The sequence below is a fragment of the Sciurus carolinensis genome, chromosome 6, assembly GCF_902686445.1.
Source record: "Sciurus carolinensis chromosome 6, mSciCar1.2, whole genome shotgun sequence".
In the NCBI taxonomy this organism is placed as follows: Eukaryota; Metazoa; Chordata; class Mammalia; order Rodentia; family Sciuridae; genus Sciurus; species Sciurus carolinensis.
This window is the reverse complement of record NC_062218.1, coordinates 130622778-130643741: the sequence shown is the minus strand read 5'-3', so window position 1 is coordinate 130643741 and position 20964 is coordinate 130622778. Positions and strand designations below refer to the sequence as shown.

Genomic DNA, 20964 nt, shown 5'->3' with positions numbered 1-20964 from the left:
TTTGAATTACAAATGAGGATGTCTGATATCGTGCTGCAAGGAAGAGCAGGGACTCCAAGAGGCTTACTAACTGGGAGATGGCCAAGCCACATTCACATTGTCTTTCTTGCTGAACTCTGTGCATCTGGGTGGAGTGGTGAAGGGAGTCTCAAAGGAGACTGTAGTCATAGCAGAAACCAACTTAACAAGGTCTAGCAGAAAAGGCAATGTTTTGGTTCAGTAACTGAAAATTCTGACAATGAGTGGTTTCAACATGGCTGCATTCAGGGGCTCACACAGAATCACAAAGAATCTGTGTGTTTTCATTTCTTAGTTCTGCTTTACTCAGTCTTAGAGTAAAGTCTTACTCTGTGTCTCTGTCAGACCTTGCCTTCATTGTAGTAAGACAGCTTTTGGAAGCCCCAGAGTCACTTTCTTACAACTCAGCCATCCCCTTACTTTCAACCATTCCAACAAAAGTCCTTTACTTGAGAACCATTCATTCTTATTGGCCCGACTTTGATCACCTGCCCAAACCTGATCCAATTGTTGTGGCCAGGGGAAGCTGTGATCTGACTGGTCAGGCCTCATCACATGCCCAGCATGGAATAGGGGAGAGTGGTACATGGAGTTTCCCCAAATGAAAACTAGGGTATTGTTGCCAGGGGAAGGACTGCTGGGCAATGGGAGCATCAGGTGCCCACTGGCAGGGAACAGGGAAGACTTTCTGGGAGGTAGATTTCAATTCCTTTTGGGAGGCTTAAAGTCAGCCTTCACCAGAACTTCTCTGGACCATGAGATGCAAATTTCCAGGATTTGCATCCCATGACCTCTTCTGGTAGAGCTGGGTTTCACTGCACTTGCTTGTCCACCCTCCAGGCTCCCAGCAGGTGCCAGAGGAACTAGATGTAGACATGGTTCAGAGAGGGGTACTGACTTCCCCAGTTAGAAAGAGGCAGGATCTAAGGCTGGTGATCTTGTACTTGGGCCCCTCTTCTCCTGTGTTCACATGGAAGACAGGGAGAGAAGTGTGGAGAAGGAACCCCCTCTCTCAAGGAACAAGGGGGAGGGTACAAGTGAGTGAGGAAGGACAGGGTGACCACTCCACTTGCCCTTTCCATATTCCAGAACCTCGACTCTGTAGTCAGAATCCACTGCCAGTTCAGTTATTTGCTCTTGAGGGGACATGAGAATGGTCACTTCCTTTCTCTGAACCTCAAGTTCCTCCTCTGTGGAATGGGCATGATGATAATGGTCTCTAACTCTCTTAGGTGATGTCAAGCATCCTTGAGTACATGATGTAAAGCACACAGTAGGTACCAGTAAATGCTGATTTCAATTCCTTTTGGGAGGCTTAAAGTCAGCCTTCACCAGAACTTCTCTGGACCATGAGATGCAAATTTCCAGGATTTGCATCCCATGACCTCTTCTGGTAGAGCTGGGTTTCACTGCACTTGCTTGTCCACCCTCCAGGCTCCCAGCAGGTGCCAGAGGAACTAGATGTAGACATGGTTCAGAGAGGGGTACTGACTTCCCCAGTTAGAAAGAGGCAGGATCTAAGGCTGGTGATCTTGTACTTGGGCCCCTCTTCTCCTGTGTTCACATGGGGATGGTTGGGCCTTGAGGTTGACTGAGAAGGAGCTGGGGGCTTGGTCCCTGCTGGGAAGCCATTGGCATTGAGACAGCATTAAAGCCAACCTGGAGTGGATGAAAGTCCTGGAGAAAGGTGACTGCCCTTTGAGGGCCTTAATGGAGAGAATAAATAGCAATGACAGGAGGGACAGTTCCAGGGTGCCTCACTCCCCTGCATTAACCTCTCAGGGGCTGGCCTGGAGTCTCCATGTTTGATTGTCACACCATTTTACTAGTCCCCTCTCCTCTCCTAACTCCCCATTCTACACAAGTCCCTGTCACTGAGGACTCTTGTAGTGGGGAGAGGGTCTTGACACTTTCCTCCCCGCTGTTACCTTCCCCATATTTGGCTTGCCACAGGGCTGGGCCTTGTTCCCAGGTCCTCTGAGCTGGGGGTCTGCCAGGCCCTTTCTCCTGCAGTCTGTACTCCAGTCCCAAGAGAACTGTGAGCCCTGTCATCTCTGTCCCTTCCTCCTCCCCAGGCCCCCAGCTGTGGTCAGTGCCGCCTGAGGAGTCGGCCCCATCATGGGAGGTGTGGTCTCTGGCAGGGTTAATGATTGCTCAGAAGAGGCGGAGATGGTGCCAAAGTCTGCTGGGTGTGCTGCTGCCAGGCCTAGACAGTGCCCACCTGTGCTCACTGGTGATCATCGCCGCCTCTGCAGCCCCTTCTGGGGCACAGGTAGGGATTGCACAGCTCAGATGCAACAGTGGGCTCTGGGATTTTCTTACTGGGGGTTGTGTAGGGTTCTTGGAGCTGAGGTAAGCTTGGGGTCTTTAAAGATCCCACCTGCACCTGGGTGGGAATGCCTGGTGGATGGAACTATCTGTAGTACTGAGCTGGACACACCTGGAATTGAGTCCCAACGAGCTTCGAGGTCTTCATTTCTTCTGGAATGTGGGAATAATACCTACTTCCTGCTCTTTCTAGTCCTTGGGTAATTTGGCCTACAGAAGAGTCTTCACAGGATGGAAGGGAGGCAAGGTCCCCCAGGGAAATGAATTAACCTATGTGGGCCCCTCACAGAAATTTGGAGAGGATGAGGACAAGATAACTGAGCCCTGGGAGCCCTAGAGGTTTAGGAGAAAAAGTTGGGCTCTGACCCGACTGCTTGGTTTAGATCCAAGCTCTGCCCTGGCTTGGGTAGGTTGCTTGACTCTTGTGAACCTCAGTTATCTCATCTATAGTGGCGGGCGGAGGGGGAGATACTAGTACAGCCAAGAAACTGGAGAGTCCCGAGGCAGGCAGGGTTGGGTGCCTGTACACCCTCTCCAAACTCAGTGATCAAGTTCAGTGCCACCTCAGCCAGGAGAGGAGGTGTCAGGTGGGGACTAATGACTGGCTGGCCCCCAGCCCTAACTCATTCCAGGCCCTGACACATCTCCTTGCCCTGGTGTATAAAGTGGAGAGTCAGCTGAGACCTGGGGCCGGAACTCATCCCTAAGACAGGGACTGACTTACTGGGTTGACACAGGCGCAAGGTAGGGTCTCAGTGAGCATGAGAATCTTCTGATCAAAACAGGCCAGGCCGCCTGGGCATGTGGCTCAGTGGTCCAGCACTTGCCTGGCATGCATGAAGTCCTGAGTTTGATTCCCAGCACTGCAAAAACAAAACAAAAACAGGTCATGACCTTATCCTTGTCCCATTTCTCAGTAGGGGAAACAGAGGCCCAGGGAGGCGGGGAGGAATTTGCCTGAGGTTGCATGAGTAGGTGAAATGCTAAAATCCCTCTGATTCCATATCTGTCTCTTAGATGAAGCAGACTGTGAGGGGGGCACAGGGGTCCTGTGATTGGGAGCCTGGTGTCCTTGAGTCCTCATCCTGGAACGGCTCCCCCCATAACTGAGTTGAGCCTAGACCAGACCTTGGCCAGGGTCTCCTGTGTTTGAAGCTGCTCTGGGTCTAATCCTCTGCTGCTTGCTGTTGGGCATACCTCTCTGAGCATCTCCGAGCCTTAGTTTTCTCAAAGTGACATGATCTGAATGATAATTCCTGTGGGAAGGCAACAAAAGAAAGGAGAAGTGAAAGTGTGATGAGTGGCAGGTGGTGAGGAGGGCAGGCCTCCCTTCTCATCCTCCTAGAGGCTCTGGATCCCAGTGGCTTGGAATTCAAGAAAGTTTAGAATAGTCTTGGACTGTTCTGAGCAGTCTGAAGCTTCCTCCCAACTGAGCTTGAGGAGCTGGTATTTCCAGGGCCCATCAGGGCCAAAGAGGACACCCAGGGACTGTGTGCATTCTCAGGGGTGAGTCCTGAGCCCCCCTCATTTGCCTCTGGGTCTTATTTGACCTTTCCTCAAACACTTTTTTTTTGGTGTTGGGGGTGGAACCCAGGGCCTTGCAAATGCTAGGCAAGCACTCTAACACTAAGCCACATCCCCAGCCTTCAAACACTTGAAAGATTAAAAAAAATTATTTATTATTTTATTTTATTGGTACCAGGGATTGAACCCAGGGATGCCACTGAACCACATCCCCTTTTTGTTTTTTGTTTTGAGACAGGGTCTAAGTTGCTGAGGCTAAGTTCTGCCTTAGCCTCCCCAGTTCTTGGGATTACAAGCGTGAGCCACCATGCCCAGTCATTTTTTATTTTTAATTGACACATATTAATTGTACATTTTTATTGGTTAGAGTGTGGCATTTCTATACAATGTGTAATGATCTGATCAGAGTAATTGGCATGTCTATCACCTGAGACATGTAGTGTTTCTTTGTTATGGAATATTCAAAATCTTATAGCTATTTTGAAATAATCAATTATGATCAACCATAATTATTCTACTATGCTGTAGATCATCAGAAGTTATTCCTCCTATCCAACCGAAACTTATTTATTTATGTGTTTATTTATGAATGTATGTATGTAAGTATTTGTCTATTTATTTATACTGGGAATTAAACCCACATCCCCAACTTTTATTATTTTTTATTTTGAGGCAGGGTCTCACTAAGTTGCTTAGAGCCTTACTAAATTGCTGAGACTGATCTTGAACTTGCAATCCTCCTTCCTTAGCTTCCTGAGCTGCTGGGATTACAGACGTGCACCAACATGCCCTGCCCCAAATGCTTTTTAAGAGTAGGGGAAGTATAAGAGTGGGGCCAGAGCTTGGGGGCAAGGAGACAGACTTTTTAGAATATAGAGAGTCTCCATCTCTTAGTGAAGCACACTGAAAGAAAGGAGCCCCTGGGTACAGTTGTGCAGTGACAGGGGCTGGAATCAGACTGTGCCTTGTTTCAGAACTAAGCTTGGCCCGAGGCTGCCCCTGCTGAGACAAAGGGGTACCCAGAGAAAGGGCTCGATGGGTATTGCCCCTGCACCCCACCTCAGTCCTAGCCCATGGGAAACTCAGTTCCCTTTCTTTTCATTTGTACCTTGCTGGAGTACCAGAAATTTGGGTGCCCAAAGGAGGGAACACCAATTGCTGGAATGTGGCTCCTGACCTGGGCCTTAAAGGATGGGGAGCATTTGCACATGTGTGGAAGGCATGGGGGGCCTTCTGGGCAGAGATGACACCAAATGCAAATGCAGGAAAGAAAGAAATCGTAGGGTGTGGACCAAGAACAGGAGCTTTCAGTGTCCCTGGACCACAGGAAGGAAGAGAATAGCTTGCATGGAAAGAGAAACCCAGCCCAGGACTTTGTCTGCCAGGTAGAAGGGCAAGAAGTGTGTCCTGCAGCCAGGGGAAGCTGTGGGGGAGTTTGAGTCTGGAAGCAAGTGAGCTTTTCTCTTTTTCCTTAAGTAACCAAATGCAGGGAATGATAATGAACTTTGGTCTCATTATGATCAAATGAATATGTTTATGAAAAGTCACTCTGACATGTGACAAAGAGGAGGCAAGAATGAGTGAAACCCAGGGCCTACCCAGCTGAAAAGGAGGAAGAAGAGACAAGAATAGGATAGGAAAGAGTTCTGGGCCAGAAGTCAGGTGGGTGGCATCCCAGTTTCCTCTCTGGATGGCTGCCTCTATTGGGCAGGAGCTTCCTGAGACTCTGGGTCCCCATGGGAAATGGGGGCTGATGAGCCATCTCTTCCCTCCAGGGGATGGTGAGGACCAGATTCTGGGAGACTTTTATGTGCTTAGGCAGATGCAGGGTCACATCATTGTGGAGTAAGGGGCAGTAGACTTGTTGACCTCCCCCTCACTGTGAGAATGGGATAGGAATGGGAGAAACTTGAATGAGCAATGAGTACAGAGGAAGGATGCTGCAAGGGGAGGCCTCAGAGGTGATGGAGTATGAAGGTCCTAGTTCATGCTTTCTCCCTCAACCTCAACTATCTGGGGGTTCTCAGGGGGAAATTTGGCAGATCAGGAAGGAAAAACTAGAAGCCGAGAAGAGAAAACACAGGTTACCTGGCTTTGGTTCTGATCCAATTACTGACGACCATTTCTCTTCCCCACCTAGTATGCTAAATGGTAATGCGTACAAAGTGCCATTCATAGCACATGGCCCTTCTTGTGGCTCCCTTTTTCCTTGAGGACAGGGTAGAGGGACCTTGAGGGCACTAATCTCCCATCTTGGGAGAAAGACTGAGACGAACTTTGTAATGGAGATAAATATACTTTTTATACCTGCTGGCTGTGTACCTAATGACCGTTGTTGTGATTGTTGACTCACTTCTGAAGGAGGAGAAAGGAGAGAACCAAAGAAATGAGAGATTAAGTGGAAGATTACAGACCCCTAGAGATGCCAGGTCTAGACATGTCCACCCAGCATGAAAGCCACTGAATTTTCCTCATGTGGTGAACATCAGCAGTGTACCACCTTCACTAATACTCAGCTCCATCTGCATCTCCACCCACCACCATCATCTCCATCCCACAATCAACATCTCCACCAGCTTCTGTTGCATCTCCATTCATCCACCCACCACCTCCATCTCCATCCTACATGATTGCTTCCAAGAACTCCATCTGCACCTTCATTCCCAGTCCACCACCATTTCCACCCAACATTACCACCTCTACCAGCTCCAACTGCATCTCCATCTTAAACATCACAAATATTATCAGTGCACCATCGTCGCTTCCATCTCCACTTTCATCCCTTCTGCCTCCTGAACTACTACCTTATCCCCATCAACCCGTCCATGACCAACTCCAGCAGCATCTCAGTCACTGCCCTTGGCCGTAACTCCATGACACCTACACTTCCAACAGCATTGCAGTATTCACAGCATTCTCACCATCTCACTGAGGGCCGAGCGTGGCTCAGCACTGCCAATGAATCTGAGGATTGTGGATGATTATTAATTCCTCCTGAGCAGCTGGGTTCATCTGCATTTCTCAACACAACTGAGCATAGCCCTGCTGTCCAGCATGTGGGCTGTGTCCAGCATGTGGGCTGTCCCCAGCTCTCATCTCTGGGGCTCTTGGCAAACCAATAGTTTTCAGTTGCTTCCCAAGGGGCCCTGGCTAGAGTCACATGGCAGATAGTCACCAGAAATACAGTCCTTGACTTAATCGCAGAGCCCTGGTGTGACTCTGCTCAGCACACTCTAACATCTATATTCAGACTCAGAGCCTGGGCAGTGATGTCACAGGGAAGGGACAGGAGCAGTTTCCATGGTGACTGTAGTGGGAGTAGCATGTGTAAGGTGAAGATGACAACACAAGATGCAGAAGGAAGGGATTTGCGCTTGCATAGCAGCGACAGTATGCCCATTGCTGAGCTGGCGCATCCTTGCTCTCCTTCAGATCATCCCTACTCCCTGCTCACCCTCATCATTTCAGAGTGATATCATTCCTATCGCACAGAGGAGGAAACAGACTCTCAGAAGGGCAGTGGGTCACCCAGAAGGGCTTTTTCATTTCTCTGAACTGTAGTTTCCTCTTCTGTAAAGTGGGCATAATAGTACCCACCTTGAAAGGTTTTTGTGGCTCTTAAATAGCACTCATCTCAGTGTCTGGCAGACAGTAGGTGCTCATTATGTGGCAGCTATTGCTGCTCATCATCAGAGTGTTTAATGACTGCCTAACATTCCTCCCGGTGCTTGGCCTCTTCTTCCTTACTCACTCGCTACATACCATGTTTAGGTTACTTCCAACTTGCCAGGGTTATAAATCATCACTTGTGATGGACAACATTCTGAAAAATGAGCTTCATTGTTTTAATTTAATTGGATGAGTGGTTCCAGAAGGATAAACATTTGGAGGTTTGGGGTCCACATTGAACTGTGCTTTTTTTCTCCTGTTGGGGTCCAAGGGAAAGGGCAGAACTGTACCCTTCCCTTTGTGTCAAGCAGAGGGTCTTGGGCTTGAGAAACTGGGAGTGAATCCCACTCATTTCCAATGTGAGATCCTCAGCAGATCACTCAGTGCCTCAGTTTCTTCATCTGTAAGATGGGTCACTGTGGAAAAATTCTGTGAATTTTAAACATTCTGCTTCCAAACTATAGCTTTATGTTTGCCTCTTCTCTCCAACTCTACTGCCATGTTTCAGTCCACCACCACACAACAGCCAGAAGGCTGAGAAGAGTAAAGTTCCTGTTACTCCTCTGCTTGAGGCTCTGAAATGTCTTCAATTTTCTTAGAAAAAAAAATCTTTACTGCGCTTATGGGTCCTTGCATGATCTGGCCCCTGCTTTGCTAGTCAGTTCTCCACTACTATGACATACACCTGAGATAATCAACATAAAAAGGGAGAAGATTTCTTTTGGGCCATAATTTGGAAACTTTAGTCCATAATCAGTTGACCCTGTTGCTTTCGGGCCTGTGGCAAGGCAGCAGCACATCATGGAAGGAGCACTTGAGTGGTAGAGCAAAACTGCTCACCTTACGGCTGTGGGGAATAAAGAATAAGACACTGAAGGCCCATATTCTCTTTTGAAGGCCCATCATCTCCTTCAAAGACACCTTGTTAATGACTTAGGACCTCCAGTTCTTTTGACTTTAAAGATTCTACCACTTCCCAACAGTGCCATAGGTTAGGACCAAGCCTTTAACTCATGGGCCTTTGCAGAACATTCTAGATCCAAACTACAGCACTTGCCTCCTTCCCCTCTCTAATCTTTCACCCTTCTCCTCTTTCTTCCTGTGTTCCAGCCATGCCAACCCTCTTTCAATTCCTGGTACACCCTGGTTCTTGCCTGACCCAAGGTGATCCCTTATATTGTCCATGATATCTGGGAACACCCCCTCCCCATAATAATACTCATTTGATCAAAGCCATGTGAATATTTAACTTAAAAAAAATCACATAATGCTATATGTTTTATAACAAAAAACAGCCTTTCCCTGCCTCACATTCCACATTCCCAAAACCACTCTCTAGAAGCAACGGATTTTCCTTCTCTCTCTCTCTCCCTCTTCCCTGCCCCTCATTATTATTTTCTTTGAGGTACTGAGAATTGAACCCAGGGGCCTCATGTGTGCCAGGCAAGCACTTCACCACTGAGCTACATGTTCAGCAGGAGGATTTTACTCTTTTATACCTCAGTGCACTCCCATTATGCTCACAATAAGGTTATATAGCCTATTGACTATGGAAACATTCATATTGAGCCCCTTAGTGTCTTAAGTTCCTGTGCTCTTTCCAGAAACGCTTTCCTACCACCTCCTTGACTGGTTTTGTTTGCTTAGTTGTTTGCATAGGATTACTCTTCACTCTAGCCAGAGGTGTAAACCTCCCCTAAATTGTTGAAACCATCAGTTCTGCTTCCATTTTCTTAGAGACAGTTTTCTGGAGACCCATTGCTCTCTCAGCTGCCTTTCTCTACCTTCTGTGTTGACATCCTCTATTTCCTGAATTCTTTTTTTTCCTATTTTTTCTTTTTTTTTTTGGTATATGTATTTATGTTCCTGGCTAGCTTCCTGAGGAAAAAAATGTATAAGAGGTAAAATTTTGGACTTTGTGTGTTTAAGAATGTTTTTATTTTTCTTGCGTAAGAAATTGATAGTTTTGGTGGGTATAAAATTCTAGGTTGAAAAATAATTTGTCTTCAGCATTTTGCAGGCCTAATGTTCTGGTTATTTACTTCTGCATAACAAAATACCCCCAAACTCAGCAGTTTATTAGTATATTTTATGATTCTGTAGGTCAAGAGTTTGGTAGGGCATAGGAGGAATTGCTTAACTCTGCTCCATGGTGTCTGGAATTTTAGAATGGATTTTGTGAAAGGATGAGGGCCAGAGCAGTGGGTATTGCCTGGGTATCCTGCTCTCTTTAGCTACATAGGTCTCTCAATGTATAAGCTTCCTTATAGCATGGCTTCTTGATAGCAGAGTAGTTAGACTTCTCATAAGGATCTCTGAGTTCCAAGAGCAAGTGTCTCAAGAGATCCAGGTGTAAGCTGCCAGGCTTATTCTGAAGTTCCAGAATGTACTTCCACTGTACTCTATTGGTAAAGCAAGTCATGAAGCCCAGCTTGGATTCAAGAGCATGGGATTACATTTCACCTCTTTGTTGAAGCCAAATTAGCTGCACATTGTTATTTTTTTTAAGCAGAAAAAAAAAAAACAAACCTTTATTTCTATCAAATTGAAAAGTATGAATCAATCTTCAAGCAAGATAACCAAAATAATCAATAGTACAATCAACAGTTAGGAGAGCATATGCGGAACAGAACACAGGGTCAGATGCTCTGAGTTGATCATAGACACCAACTTTGGGGGGGAAACAGCTGTCACACCAAGGAGAAGCACTCGGACTCATCGTAAACACATGTCTTCTGGGAAACTTGAGCTGACATTTTACCAGACAGTAAACGGAAGAGACAGGTCATTGCCAGATTAAAAACTGGCTTGAACTTGAGGGGGATCACAGTGAAATGCCATCATAACTCAACAGTCTCCCCAGAGATCTGTTCATCTCAAAAACAGGACGTTGTTCTTTTTTTAAAAATTTTTTTTTGTAGTTGTAGATGGAAAGAATGCCTTTTTTTTTTTTTTTTATGTGGTGCTAAGGATCGAACCCAGTTCCTCACACATGCAAGGCAAATGCTCTGCCACTGAGCTACAGCCCTGTTCCATTGTCCTTTATTTGCTAGGATTGTTCTTGAAAAGTTCCATGACCTTCTGATTCTGTAATTATATTTTCTCTTCAAATTTCATGGTCTTCTTTGATCCCTAGTATTCTGAAAATCCTTTGTTGCAGCCCCATTTTGTTGGGAAGTCTTTCAATCTGGAAATTTGTTATTCATTTATGAGAAATTCATTGTTTATACTTCTCTGATAGTTTCCATTTTCTGACTTCTCTTTCAAGAATTTCAGTTAATCAAATATAGGATCCTCTGGGTCCTCTAATTTTTTATGTTCTCTCACATATTTTCCATTTTCAACTTTATATATTTATCTATTAACTTTGTATTCCTGCTATTATTTCTTAAATTTATGCCAGGCATGGTGGCACACACCTGTGATTCTAGCTTCTGGAGACACTGAGGCAGTAGGATCGAGGTAGGAGGATCTTAAGTTTGAGGCCAGCCTGGTCAACTTAGTGAGACCCTGTCACAAAGTTAAAACAAACGAACAAACAAACAAACAAAAAAATGGTTAAAGGTCTTTGGATGTATTTTAGTGGTGGAGTGTTTGCTTAGCATGTGTGAGGTCCTGAGCTCCATCCCCAGTACCAGAAAAAAATTTTTTTTATAACAGTGGTTCTCCATGAGGGATGAATTTAGCTCCCAGGGTCTAGGGACATTTTTTACCATCACAACTTGGGAGTTGCTAATGGTCTTTAGTAGGTAGAAGCCAGAGTTACTGCCAAATAAATTATAATGCATAGGACAGCTTCCACGACAAAGAATTATTCAGCCTAAAATGTCAATAGTGCTAAGGTTGAGATACCTTGATTTATAAGAACTCTTTAAAAAATATCTATATTATCTTACCTATTCATGTTAATAGATCTAGTAGCTTCTTTATGGCTCTGAGAATTCTAATTACTAATTACTGTTTTCTTCTTGCATTGTCCCTGTTCTTTCTGAGATGCTTTATTCATGTTTTTTGTTTCAGTTGGTTTATATTTTTCAGTTGATGTGCAAGTTCTTGGAGGAGAGAAAAAGCCTTTATTTCATTGTTGTGTTGCCTCTCCTCCCCTCCCCTGTCCTCCTCTCCCCTTCTCTTCCCTCCTCTCCTCTCCTCTCTCTTTTCTCTCCTCTTTTTTCTTTTCTTTCTTTGCAGTGCTGAGAATCAAACTCAGGGACTCATGCATGCAAAGCAAGTGCTCTACCAGTGACCATTGAGCCACACCCCCAGTCCCCGTTTTTACCCATTTTCTCTAGTGTAAATACTTCCACTGTGAATGATCCTGAGCTACCTGCATGATATCAACCAGCATGTAGAATTCCTGAAAATTTTGCAGCATGCTACTTTCTCTGCCTTACCTTCAGTGTCTAACAATTCCTGCCCATAGGTTCATAAAGAATGAGGCTCTAGAATTTGGCATGTAGCTAGTGGTAGGGCACTTGTCTAGCATGTGAGGCCCAGGGTTTGATTCCCAGGTATGGGGGAGGCATGGGCAGATTTAATGCTCTAAAAACTTATTGGTAGCCCTGAGTTGTGGGTGGGACTTGTCTCCTGGAGGTTTCTCCCTAAATGATCCAGTGGAGGACACTCCCCTACCCCCAACCCCCCACACACATTCCAGAATCTGTGGTGTTTATTTTTTTGTTAGTTTGTTTTTTTTCCTGTATACAGGTCCATTTTCTTAACTTTTTATTTCTGGTTGTTGATGAAGGTGACATTTCATCTGGTAGCCAATACTTGTGGGACTGAGAAGGGAAGAGGGTTAAAAGTGTCACCATTTAGCGTGCAGTCTTTCACTTAATCCATTTTATTATGGTATTCCCATCTCCTCTATGCTAGTGTCCCCAGGTCAAGATCTCTCTGATTCAACTTCCCCTGGAAATAACCTCCACATTCTTTAGTGCATAGGGTGGGGTGGGGCAGCCACCTCATTGCGTGGGTGGGGAAATGGTATCTGGAAGTCTAATTACTTCTCTTAGAAACTTTCAACCAGTTTTCCTTCTCTCAGGCCATCCCACACTTCTGCTTTCAGAGGGTACTAGAACCTTCAATCCTTCAGCCTACCTAGGGCTTGAGGTCTGCTTCCTGTGTGTATACCCTACTCAACTATCATTAACCTGATAAATTGATAATCTCTCATCACTTCTTTCCAGCTTCTAAAATCATTACCATCATTTTAGTGGGGTTTCAAGAGGGAGGAGGTGGAGCTCAACATAGGATCTACATGCATAACAGAAGGCTCCCTTCTCCACTCACAGGGGTCCCTCTTCTTATTCTTCAGATCTCTGCTGAAACTTTGCCTCCTCAGAGACCCCATCCTAACTTTTCCTATTATCAACTGCTGCATGAAAAACTACCCCGAGACTTACTGGCAATCACTGCCATCAATTATTATCTTCAGATATCTATAGTTTGGGCAGGGCTCAGCATGGATGGTTCATCTGAAGGTAGAAGATTCATTTCAGGATGATTTTCTCACATGACTGACAAGTGGGTTTTGACTCTCAAATGTAAGCTTGACTGGGCTGTTGGCCAGGGTCTTAGCTCCTTTCCACATGAACCCATTCAAGGAGCTGCTTGCGATTCTTTGCAGCATGGCTGCTGAGTTCCAAGTGTGAGTTTTCCAAGAGACAGAAAGGGAAAACTGTCAGTATCTGTGGCCTGAGCCCAGAAAGCATCTCCAGTGGCATGTTCTATCAATCAATCCCAGAGTCTTACAGATGTGTTCATTATACTTACGGATGTTAAATTTACCAAGGTTACGGGGTGATAACATAGAGAAGCTAATGGTATTGAAAGAAAACTTGATTACTTAAAATTCCAGGCAGAGGGGTCATGCTGTACTACACAGGACTACACAGGGAAACCTCAGGGCTGGTCAGGAGGCAGAAGGAGGGACGCGGAAGCATGATTTAGAATGTTTATGGTGTATTCATGGGAAGGAAGGTGGGAAGGAGCAGTTAAGCAGCTGAGCAGGACTAGGACTAGATGATTTCTCAGTGGGCTCTGGGTTACAGTGGTGGTCCCTGAGTTCTCTTCCTTCATAGCATTAATGCAGTTAACTATTATATAGTGCTTTATTTACTTGTTTAGGGTCTGTCTTGTCCCCTAAGCCATATATATAATGAGGGCAACACCTCCCAAGCCACTGGGATTACAGGCGTGTGCCACTGCGCCTGGCTCAAAAAACTTTCTTAACAGAAAGATGAAACATTTAAGGAGCCTGTCCTTCTTTATATAATAAGCCGATTGTCTTTAGGATGAAGGAGCCTTGGAGTTTTAGATCTCTGAATGACAGGGAAACAAGTTCCCGTTTTCTTCTTTTTCTGGATGAAGGATAGCTTGTAATTTCAGATGACCAAGAAGGTTGAGAGTTTTCAAAGGGTGCTTGTCTAGCTCTCAATCAATACACCCTTTACCAAACTGATGTGACCTGGCAACGCTTCTGCTGCAAAGAATCTTACAGGACTGAGTTCCACAGAACACACTTTGGGAAAGGTTAACAAGGCAGCTATTAAGTGTATCAGCAAGTGGGACAGAGGATCCTGCCTATCCATAGTGCCTTGATGATCCTGAACAAATAATAGTCCCTCTCTAGGCCCCTAAGTTTGAAGGGTGCTGTTAATGTGGACAAACAGGCAGGATAGTATTGTGGTTAAGGTATATATTCTATCATCCAAAAGACCTGTGTTCAGAGCATGGTCTTATCATTGATCCTCTGTGTAACCTCAGACAAAGCCCATTCCTCAGCCTCAAGTTCTTAACTGCCACCTCCTAGTTGTAGGAATAATGAAATTTCATACCTAAGATGCTTGGAGTAAGGTCTGATACAGAGTGGGTGCTGAATTCAAGGGTCAAGTTTAGGTTCAGCCATCCTGCCCATGCTGCCTGGCTCTCCCTTTGTTTACCCCCAGTCCTGGAGCATCCTGGAGCATCTGGAAAGTGGATGGAGGGTAACAGGGGCCCTGAAGGAGAACTACTGAGTGAAGGTAGTGGGTGGGCTCAAGGTCAGAGCCAGGCAGATGGGGCTTTGCCAGAAGGAGGGAGGCCTGTGTTGAGATGCCATTCCCTAACACCTTTCCTCCTAGGTCCCTCCATGATGGCCTGGCCTTGGCTGCCCTGCTTCCTGCTTTCTGCCCTCACGGTGTCTGGTGGGTTTCTCCTCTCTTCAACAAGAACAGTGATAAACTGGGGACCTTCAGCAGTACCTCTCAGAGTAGGGGGGGCTGTCCCTCATTAGTGAACCTCCAGGTCTGGTTGCCCAGCTCTGTGTGTGACTGGCTACCTGGAGAGCCTGGGGAGGAAACCAGCCCCAGCTGGATGACTTGGGCTGAAGGTTTGCCATAGGATGGGGTGGGGGTCAAGATCTATAGAGTTGTCCAAGGTGACCCAGTGCTCTGTGTCCCTACAGTGGCAGCCAACATGCCCCCAACGTTTGGGCAAAATATGTCATTTGTGAACCTGCCTGAGGACCTACCAGTGGGTGAGTAATGGTCCAAGCCTTTATCCACAAGAAAGTCCTAGGAGTAAAGATGACCCAAAGGGAGTTTGTTTGGTTTTATGTTTGTTTTCTCCTCTGCAGCTTTTGAGTGGGGAACAGTGTCCCCTTGGGTGTGATATGCACCTCCAGGGACCAAATATAAGGTCATATAAACAGTACTCATTTCCATTTCCCATCTCTTTCAATCTTTCTGATTATTCCAAGGAGATAACTTCAGGCTCAGAGACTTACCTAGACATATTGTGCCGGAAATTAATAGTCTGTTTTGCTTTTATTATCTTTCTTTGTAGAGTTACATTCCCTCTATGGCAAGAAGGGGGGTTTTCCATTTATGGCAGTGATCTAAAGTTTGCTTTCAAAATACATATATTTATACAAAACAGTAAGTTGATGAAAAGAAAAATAAAGCTGGTGTGGTGGTGGCTGTAATCCCAGCTACTCAGAAGGCTGAGGCAAGAGGATCACTTGAGCCCAAGAGTTTGAGAATAGCCTGGGGAACATAGTGAGACCCCATCTAAAAAAAAATAAAAAAGAAGAAGAAGAGAAGAAGAAGAAGAGGAGCAGAAGGAGAAGAAGAAGCAGCACAACTAATGATACATGGATATGAAGGTCATGGCAGTGAAAGGAAGGATTGTGTTGGGAAACCATCATTTTGTAAGAAGCCAGGGGAACTGGATACCAGATTCCCAGAAGGCAGGGTTTGGACGGAGGATACAGAAACAATAGATGACTGCATTCACTGGGACTCCAAATAACAGATGTATAAACAAGGTAGAGGTTTCTTATCTTCTTCCTTGGCCATCCAGAGCTATTAAAGAGGCCTGCCTCCCCCTTCTCCCTCAATGCTCTGCCTTTCATTGGAAAGGCGTCCACGCATGTGGTAGAGATGGCTCATGCAATGCCCCATCCCAGCCAATGGAAGAAGCAGGGGCCCAGAGGACTTGTCCCTTTGTCATAAGATCTGGCTCCAGGGGCACGGATCTTAGGGGGCAATTCACAGTCTTTGTCACAGTGTCAAAATTGGGATCTGAAAATATCCGAAGTTACCAGATGAAGCAAGAGACTACATCAAAGAGAGTGAAAGTCACAGTCAGCCCTGGGATTCAGAAGCCTGTATCTAAGTACAGGACAAAAGGAAGGGGATGAGCTTTGCAGCCACAAAGGCCTTATCCATTTGGATATGATTGCCAGGATAGTTAGTATCTTATGGATCATATTGGTAAAAGTTTAGAGCCCAGGAAGAGGAAGGTGATGGTTATTATTTGACATCTCTGAAAATTCTCTGTAGAACAGAAAAATATTATATACATATTAGTGATATTTACATGTATTTTCATAACTGTTTGGTCCAAGAGAAAAATAAATACACACACATATACATTTACAAACAAATGTCACAAATATGTGTAATGCAAATGCCCTCAAGATCCCCATCATTCTGGGCAGCCCTTTAATATCTAATAAGTCAAGATGAGTTTCCACCCTGGTATCACAGGCTTCTCCTATATATGGACTTTTTTTTTTCTTTTTTTTTTTGGTTGCTGGGGATCGAACCCAGGGCCTTGTGCTTGCACGGCAAGCACTCTACCGACTGAGCTACCTCCCCAGCCCATGTATATGTGCTTTTGAAGGTTGTGTCTTGCCTCTTGCTCCTGTCTCCTCCCCTCTGGCCAGTCCCCAGTCCTCTGCAGCCAGCTCCTGCCCACTCCTGAGGCTTTTGCTTCTCTCTACTTTATCCTCTCCAGGCGTGAACCCAGGCTGCATCTTCTGTTGTATGTCACAGTCTTATTCTTGGGAATAAGGCAGAGGAGACAGCACTTGGCAGGACACCAAGACCACTGTTGCTGCTTTTGTCCACTGACCATTCAAGTCACGAGTGTCTGCTCCAGGCCTGGTCTGCTAATGCATGCCTGAGGCTTCCCTGATCCCTGCTTGTCTCCTCCTCTGCCCAGCTCTGGGATCCTGCACTTTTCTCCAATGCCAGTCTCACTGTTCCCCCAAGGGAAATCTAGTTACTTCATTGTTCAGAGCAAAGCACCTCCCTCCTCTCAGCCAGAACTTTCTTAAGTGAGGGAGCAATCTCCCCCTTCTTGACATAAATGCTGCAACAGGAGAGCATGTTTCATTTCAATTTTTTAAAAAATGTGTCATTTAGACTTTTTATTTTAAAGGATACCAAAGATACAGAAGTACTCTGAATGATCACAGTACAGTCAGCTCTTCGTATTCACAGGTTCTGCATCTATGGATTCAAAAACCGTGGAATGAAAACGGGAGTTGTGAGGGGGGGAGAATGTGCCTGCTCTGAACATGGAGACTCTTTTTTTCATGTCATTAAAAACAATACAGTACAACAACTATTTACATAGTATTTACTTTATACTAGCTATTATAAGTCATCTAGAGATAATTTTAAGTATATAGGAGCATGTGCATAAATTATATGCAAACATTATGCCAGTTTATGTAAGGACATGAGCATCCACAGATTTTGGTATCTTTGGGGGTCCTGGAACCAATCTCCGTAAATACCAAATATTTTTGATCATTGGTCTGCTACTGGTTGAAGCAGTGGATACAGAGAACCAACCCTATGTACAGGGAGGGATTGACACACACACACTCACCTGCTGGGTTTCCTGAGGGATAAGAGTCACATCTTCTGGCATTTTAGTATTTCTGAATCAGAACTTGTCTTACAATTGAGATAATCATTTAACAGAGTTCCTTCCCCCTGCCCCCCGCCCCAAAGCACTCATTTCATTGACAATGTTTCTCACAGCTGAGAACTTCTTTATTATTATAATTATTAACATATATTACTTGTACAAATTAGTGGATTTCACTGGGGCATTTCTGTACATACGTAGATCATGCTTTGATCTACCTTCCCTTCTTCTACCCTCTCCTGTACATCCTCTTTCTCCCTACCCAGTCCCTAAAAGAGTTCCTCTTCTACTTTTAAGTCTTTTTTTTTTTTTTTAAGTTTTCACATATGAGAGAATATGTTTGATGTAAAATACTTGTCTTTTTTTTTTTGGTACTGGGGATTGAACCCAGGGGTTCTTAACCACTGAGCCATATTCCCAAGCCCCTTTTTAAATAGTTTATTTAGAGACAGGGTCTTGTTGAATTACTTAGGGCCTCACTAAATTGCTGAGGCTGGCTTTGAACTCTCAATTCTCCTGCTTCAGCTTCCTGAGCTGCTGGGATTACATGCATGCACCAGTGCACCTGGCCATGAGATACTTGTCTTTCAGTCTGGCTTATTTCACTTAACACAATGTCCTCCAGTTCCATCCATTTTCTTGAAAATGACAGGATTTTGTTCTTTTTTTATGACTGAATAATATTCCATTGTGTATATTTATCATATTTTCTTCATCCATTCATCTGCTAAGGGGCAGCTAAGCTGATTCCATATGTTAGCTATTGTGAGTAGTGCCACAATAAACAGGTGTGTACAGGGATATCTTTGATATGCTGACTTCATTTCCTTCAGCTATACACCCAGCAATGGGATAACTGGATCACATGGCAGTGTTATTTTCAGTGTTTTGAGGAACCTTTTTATTGTTCTCCATAGTGGCTATGCTAATTTACATTCCCAACAATGGGTGCGAGGGTACCTCTTCTTTTTTTGGGAGGAGAGTCCTGGGGATTGAACCCAGAGCCTCATATACATTAGATGTGCTTTACCACTGTTACATCATCAACCCTTTTTATTTTTTATTTTGAAACAGAGTCTTGCTAAGTTGCCCAGGCTGGCTTCAAACTTGTGATCCTTCCACCTTAGTCTCTGGAGTTGCTGATCATAAGCATGTACCACTGCATCCAGCCCATCAGTTCTTTCCTGAGAACTTTTTTTTTAACAAAACATTGTCCCAAAGGTCCTCCTAGGGAGAGAGCCTTGGTGGGGAAAGACTACCTGAACCTTCCAAGCTGGAGATGCTGAGACTATTTCACCAAAGAATAGCAGACTCCATGGCATGTGACCAAGACCATCTCTGAGGGGCTGCCGTGGGCAAGTGGGGGGCAGGTTGGTTCTATGAGACTCTCAGATTGGGTGCTGGACCACATGGGGCATGAAACTATTGAGCACTTTTGCTTTCATGGGACCCTTCCTCCAGAACAATATATTCAAATTATATATACATATAAAATTTTTTTGTGGTACTGGATATCAATTCAAGGGGCTTGAGCATGTTAAGCAAGTGAACTACCACTTAGCTACATCCCCAGCTCTTTTTTGTATTTTATTTCAAGACAGGCTCTCACTGAGTTGTTTAGCAACTTACTTCTGCTGAGGCTGGCTTTGACCTCGAAATCCTCCTGCCTCAGCCTCCCGAGCTGCTGGGATTACAGGTGTGCACCACTATGCCTGGTTTCTTCTGATTTTAAAAGACATTAAATATTTTTTGTGTGCCCCTGGAAGTATCATGGTTTCCAGGCTCCAAGTCTCCTGTGCCAATAGATGAGGCCTCTGAGGACCCATGGATGGCAGCTCTAGGGGGACACACACTCATAAAATGAGAAAAGCCCTTGCTAATGAGCAGCTGTCCAGTGACAGGAGGGGATGACTGAGGGGCGAGTGAGTCCCAGCACGGAGGGTGGCCAAGCAGAGGCTGAGTGTAGTGAATGGGGTGAAGCTCAGTGGTGGGGTGTGAGGGGTCGGTTTGATGAATCTGCAAAAAGTCCCTTTCAGGCTGAATAGTCTGCGACCCCGGGAGTTTTCGTGCTCCCCACTTCCCAGCCCCTGCTCACCCAGGGAGGCAGTGAAAGAGGCGGGTTCTTGGGAGGCCAGTAGCAGATGCAGCTTTGGCTAACTGGAGCAGAAATAGAGTGTCCTGAAGAGCTCCCAGGTACACTCTCAAGATAAAGGGATTTCGAGGTCAAGATAAACTCTCTTAGGAGAGGCCAGGCCCAGGCACTTCGGGGGGGTCATCAGCAGCCCGCCCCCCCAGGATGCACCCAGCTGCTGAAACTGGAATGTGTTGACTTCAGCCATTTTTGTCTGGCAACAAAGCTCGGTTTTCCAGTTCTGGGGAGGATAGCCCTGTGGACTTGGCGACGGGAGGGGAAGACACCTGGGTAACAGCCCACCTGCTTCTTCCCATCCTGCGCACTTAGAGTAATTGTCCCAGAAGAAATCAAGATGCAGTTCCTAAGAGGCCCTTGAATGGGTGCCTGGTAACAACCACATCTGATGTCCATGACCCCAGGACTGGACCCTGGGGGCTGCAGACTTCCCAGGACTAAGGTAGAGTCTGTGTGCAGAGCAGCCAGACCCCAGCCCAGCCTCATGGGCAGCTCAGCCAGACACGTACTGAAAGAGGTGGCCACAGACCCTGGGCAGCCCTTGTTCCATTTCCAGGTGCCGTGGCCTTCTGGATGGTAGTAGAAGACTCGAATGATGTTGATCTGATTTATGGGATTAGTGGTTCCAATGCCTACTTCTTCAATGTCACCATTAATACTGGGGAAGTGAAGTTGGCTTACCCTCTGGACTACGAGGTAACGGGGCAGCAGCATGAGAAGGGTCCCAAGAATGGGAGGGGAAGTGGGGAGGACTCTCCCAGTCAGCGTTCAGGTGGTGGGTGCCCAGCCTGTGTTCCCACACTGAGCAGGGGCTCACCTGGGATCCCTTCTCTCTGTCCCTGCAGACAGTCCCCATCTTCAGCATCACCATCTCTGCGAGCGACCAGCACAACAACCGAGTGAGTTGGAAGGTGGAGGGAGGGGCAAGTGACCCAGGGACAGGAAGAGCAGGATTCCAGGTGTCCACTCTTGACTGTGTTGTCCACCTCAAGTGAATAGAGCACCCTAGTTAATACCAAATTTAATGTTTATTCTTATCCAAATTATACAAATAATAGGACCAGACTTGGTAT

The 20964-nt window shown here is 45.7% G+C and overlaps 1 protein-coding gene across 1 annotated transcript in view; it reads left to right on the top strand.

Annotated features, from left to right (window-relative positions):
• The first annotated feature begins 14671 nt into the window (after window positions 1-14671).
• Cdhr2 (cadherin related family member 2) overlaps window positions 14672-20964 on the top strand; it is a 28379-nt gene continuing 22086 nt past the window's right edge. Inside the window, exons 1-4 of the mRNA XM_047554673.1 lie at window positions 14672-14723; window positions 14984-15055; window positions 20448-20587; window positions 20737-20776. Coding sequence (XP_047410629.1) covers window positions 14672-14723; window positions 14984-15055; window positions 20448-20587; window positions 20737-20776 — 304 coding nt within the window. The remainder of the gene's footprint in view (window positions 14724-14983; window positions 15056-20447; window positions 20588-20736; window positions 20777-20964) is intronic.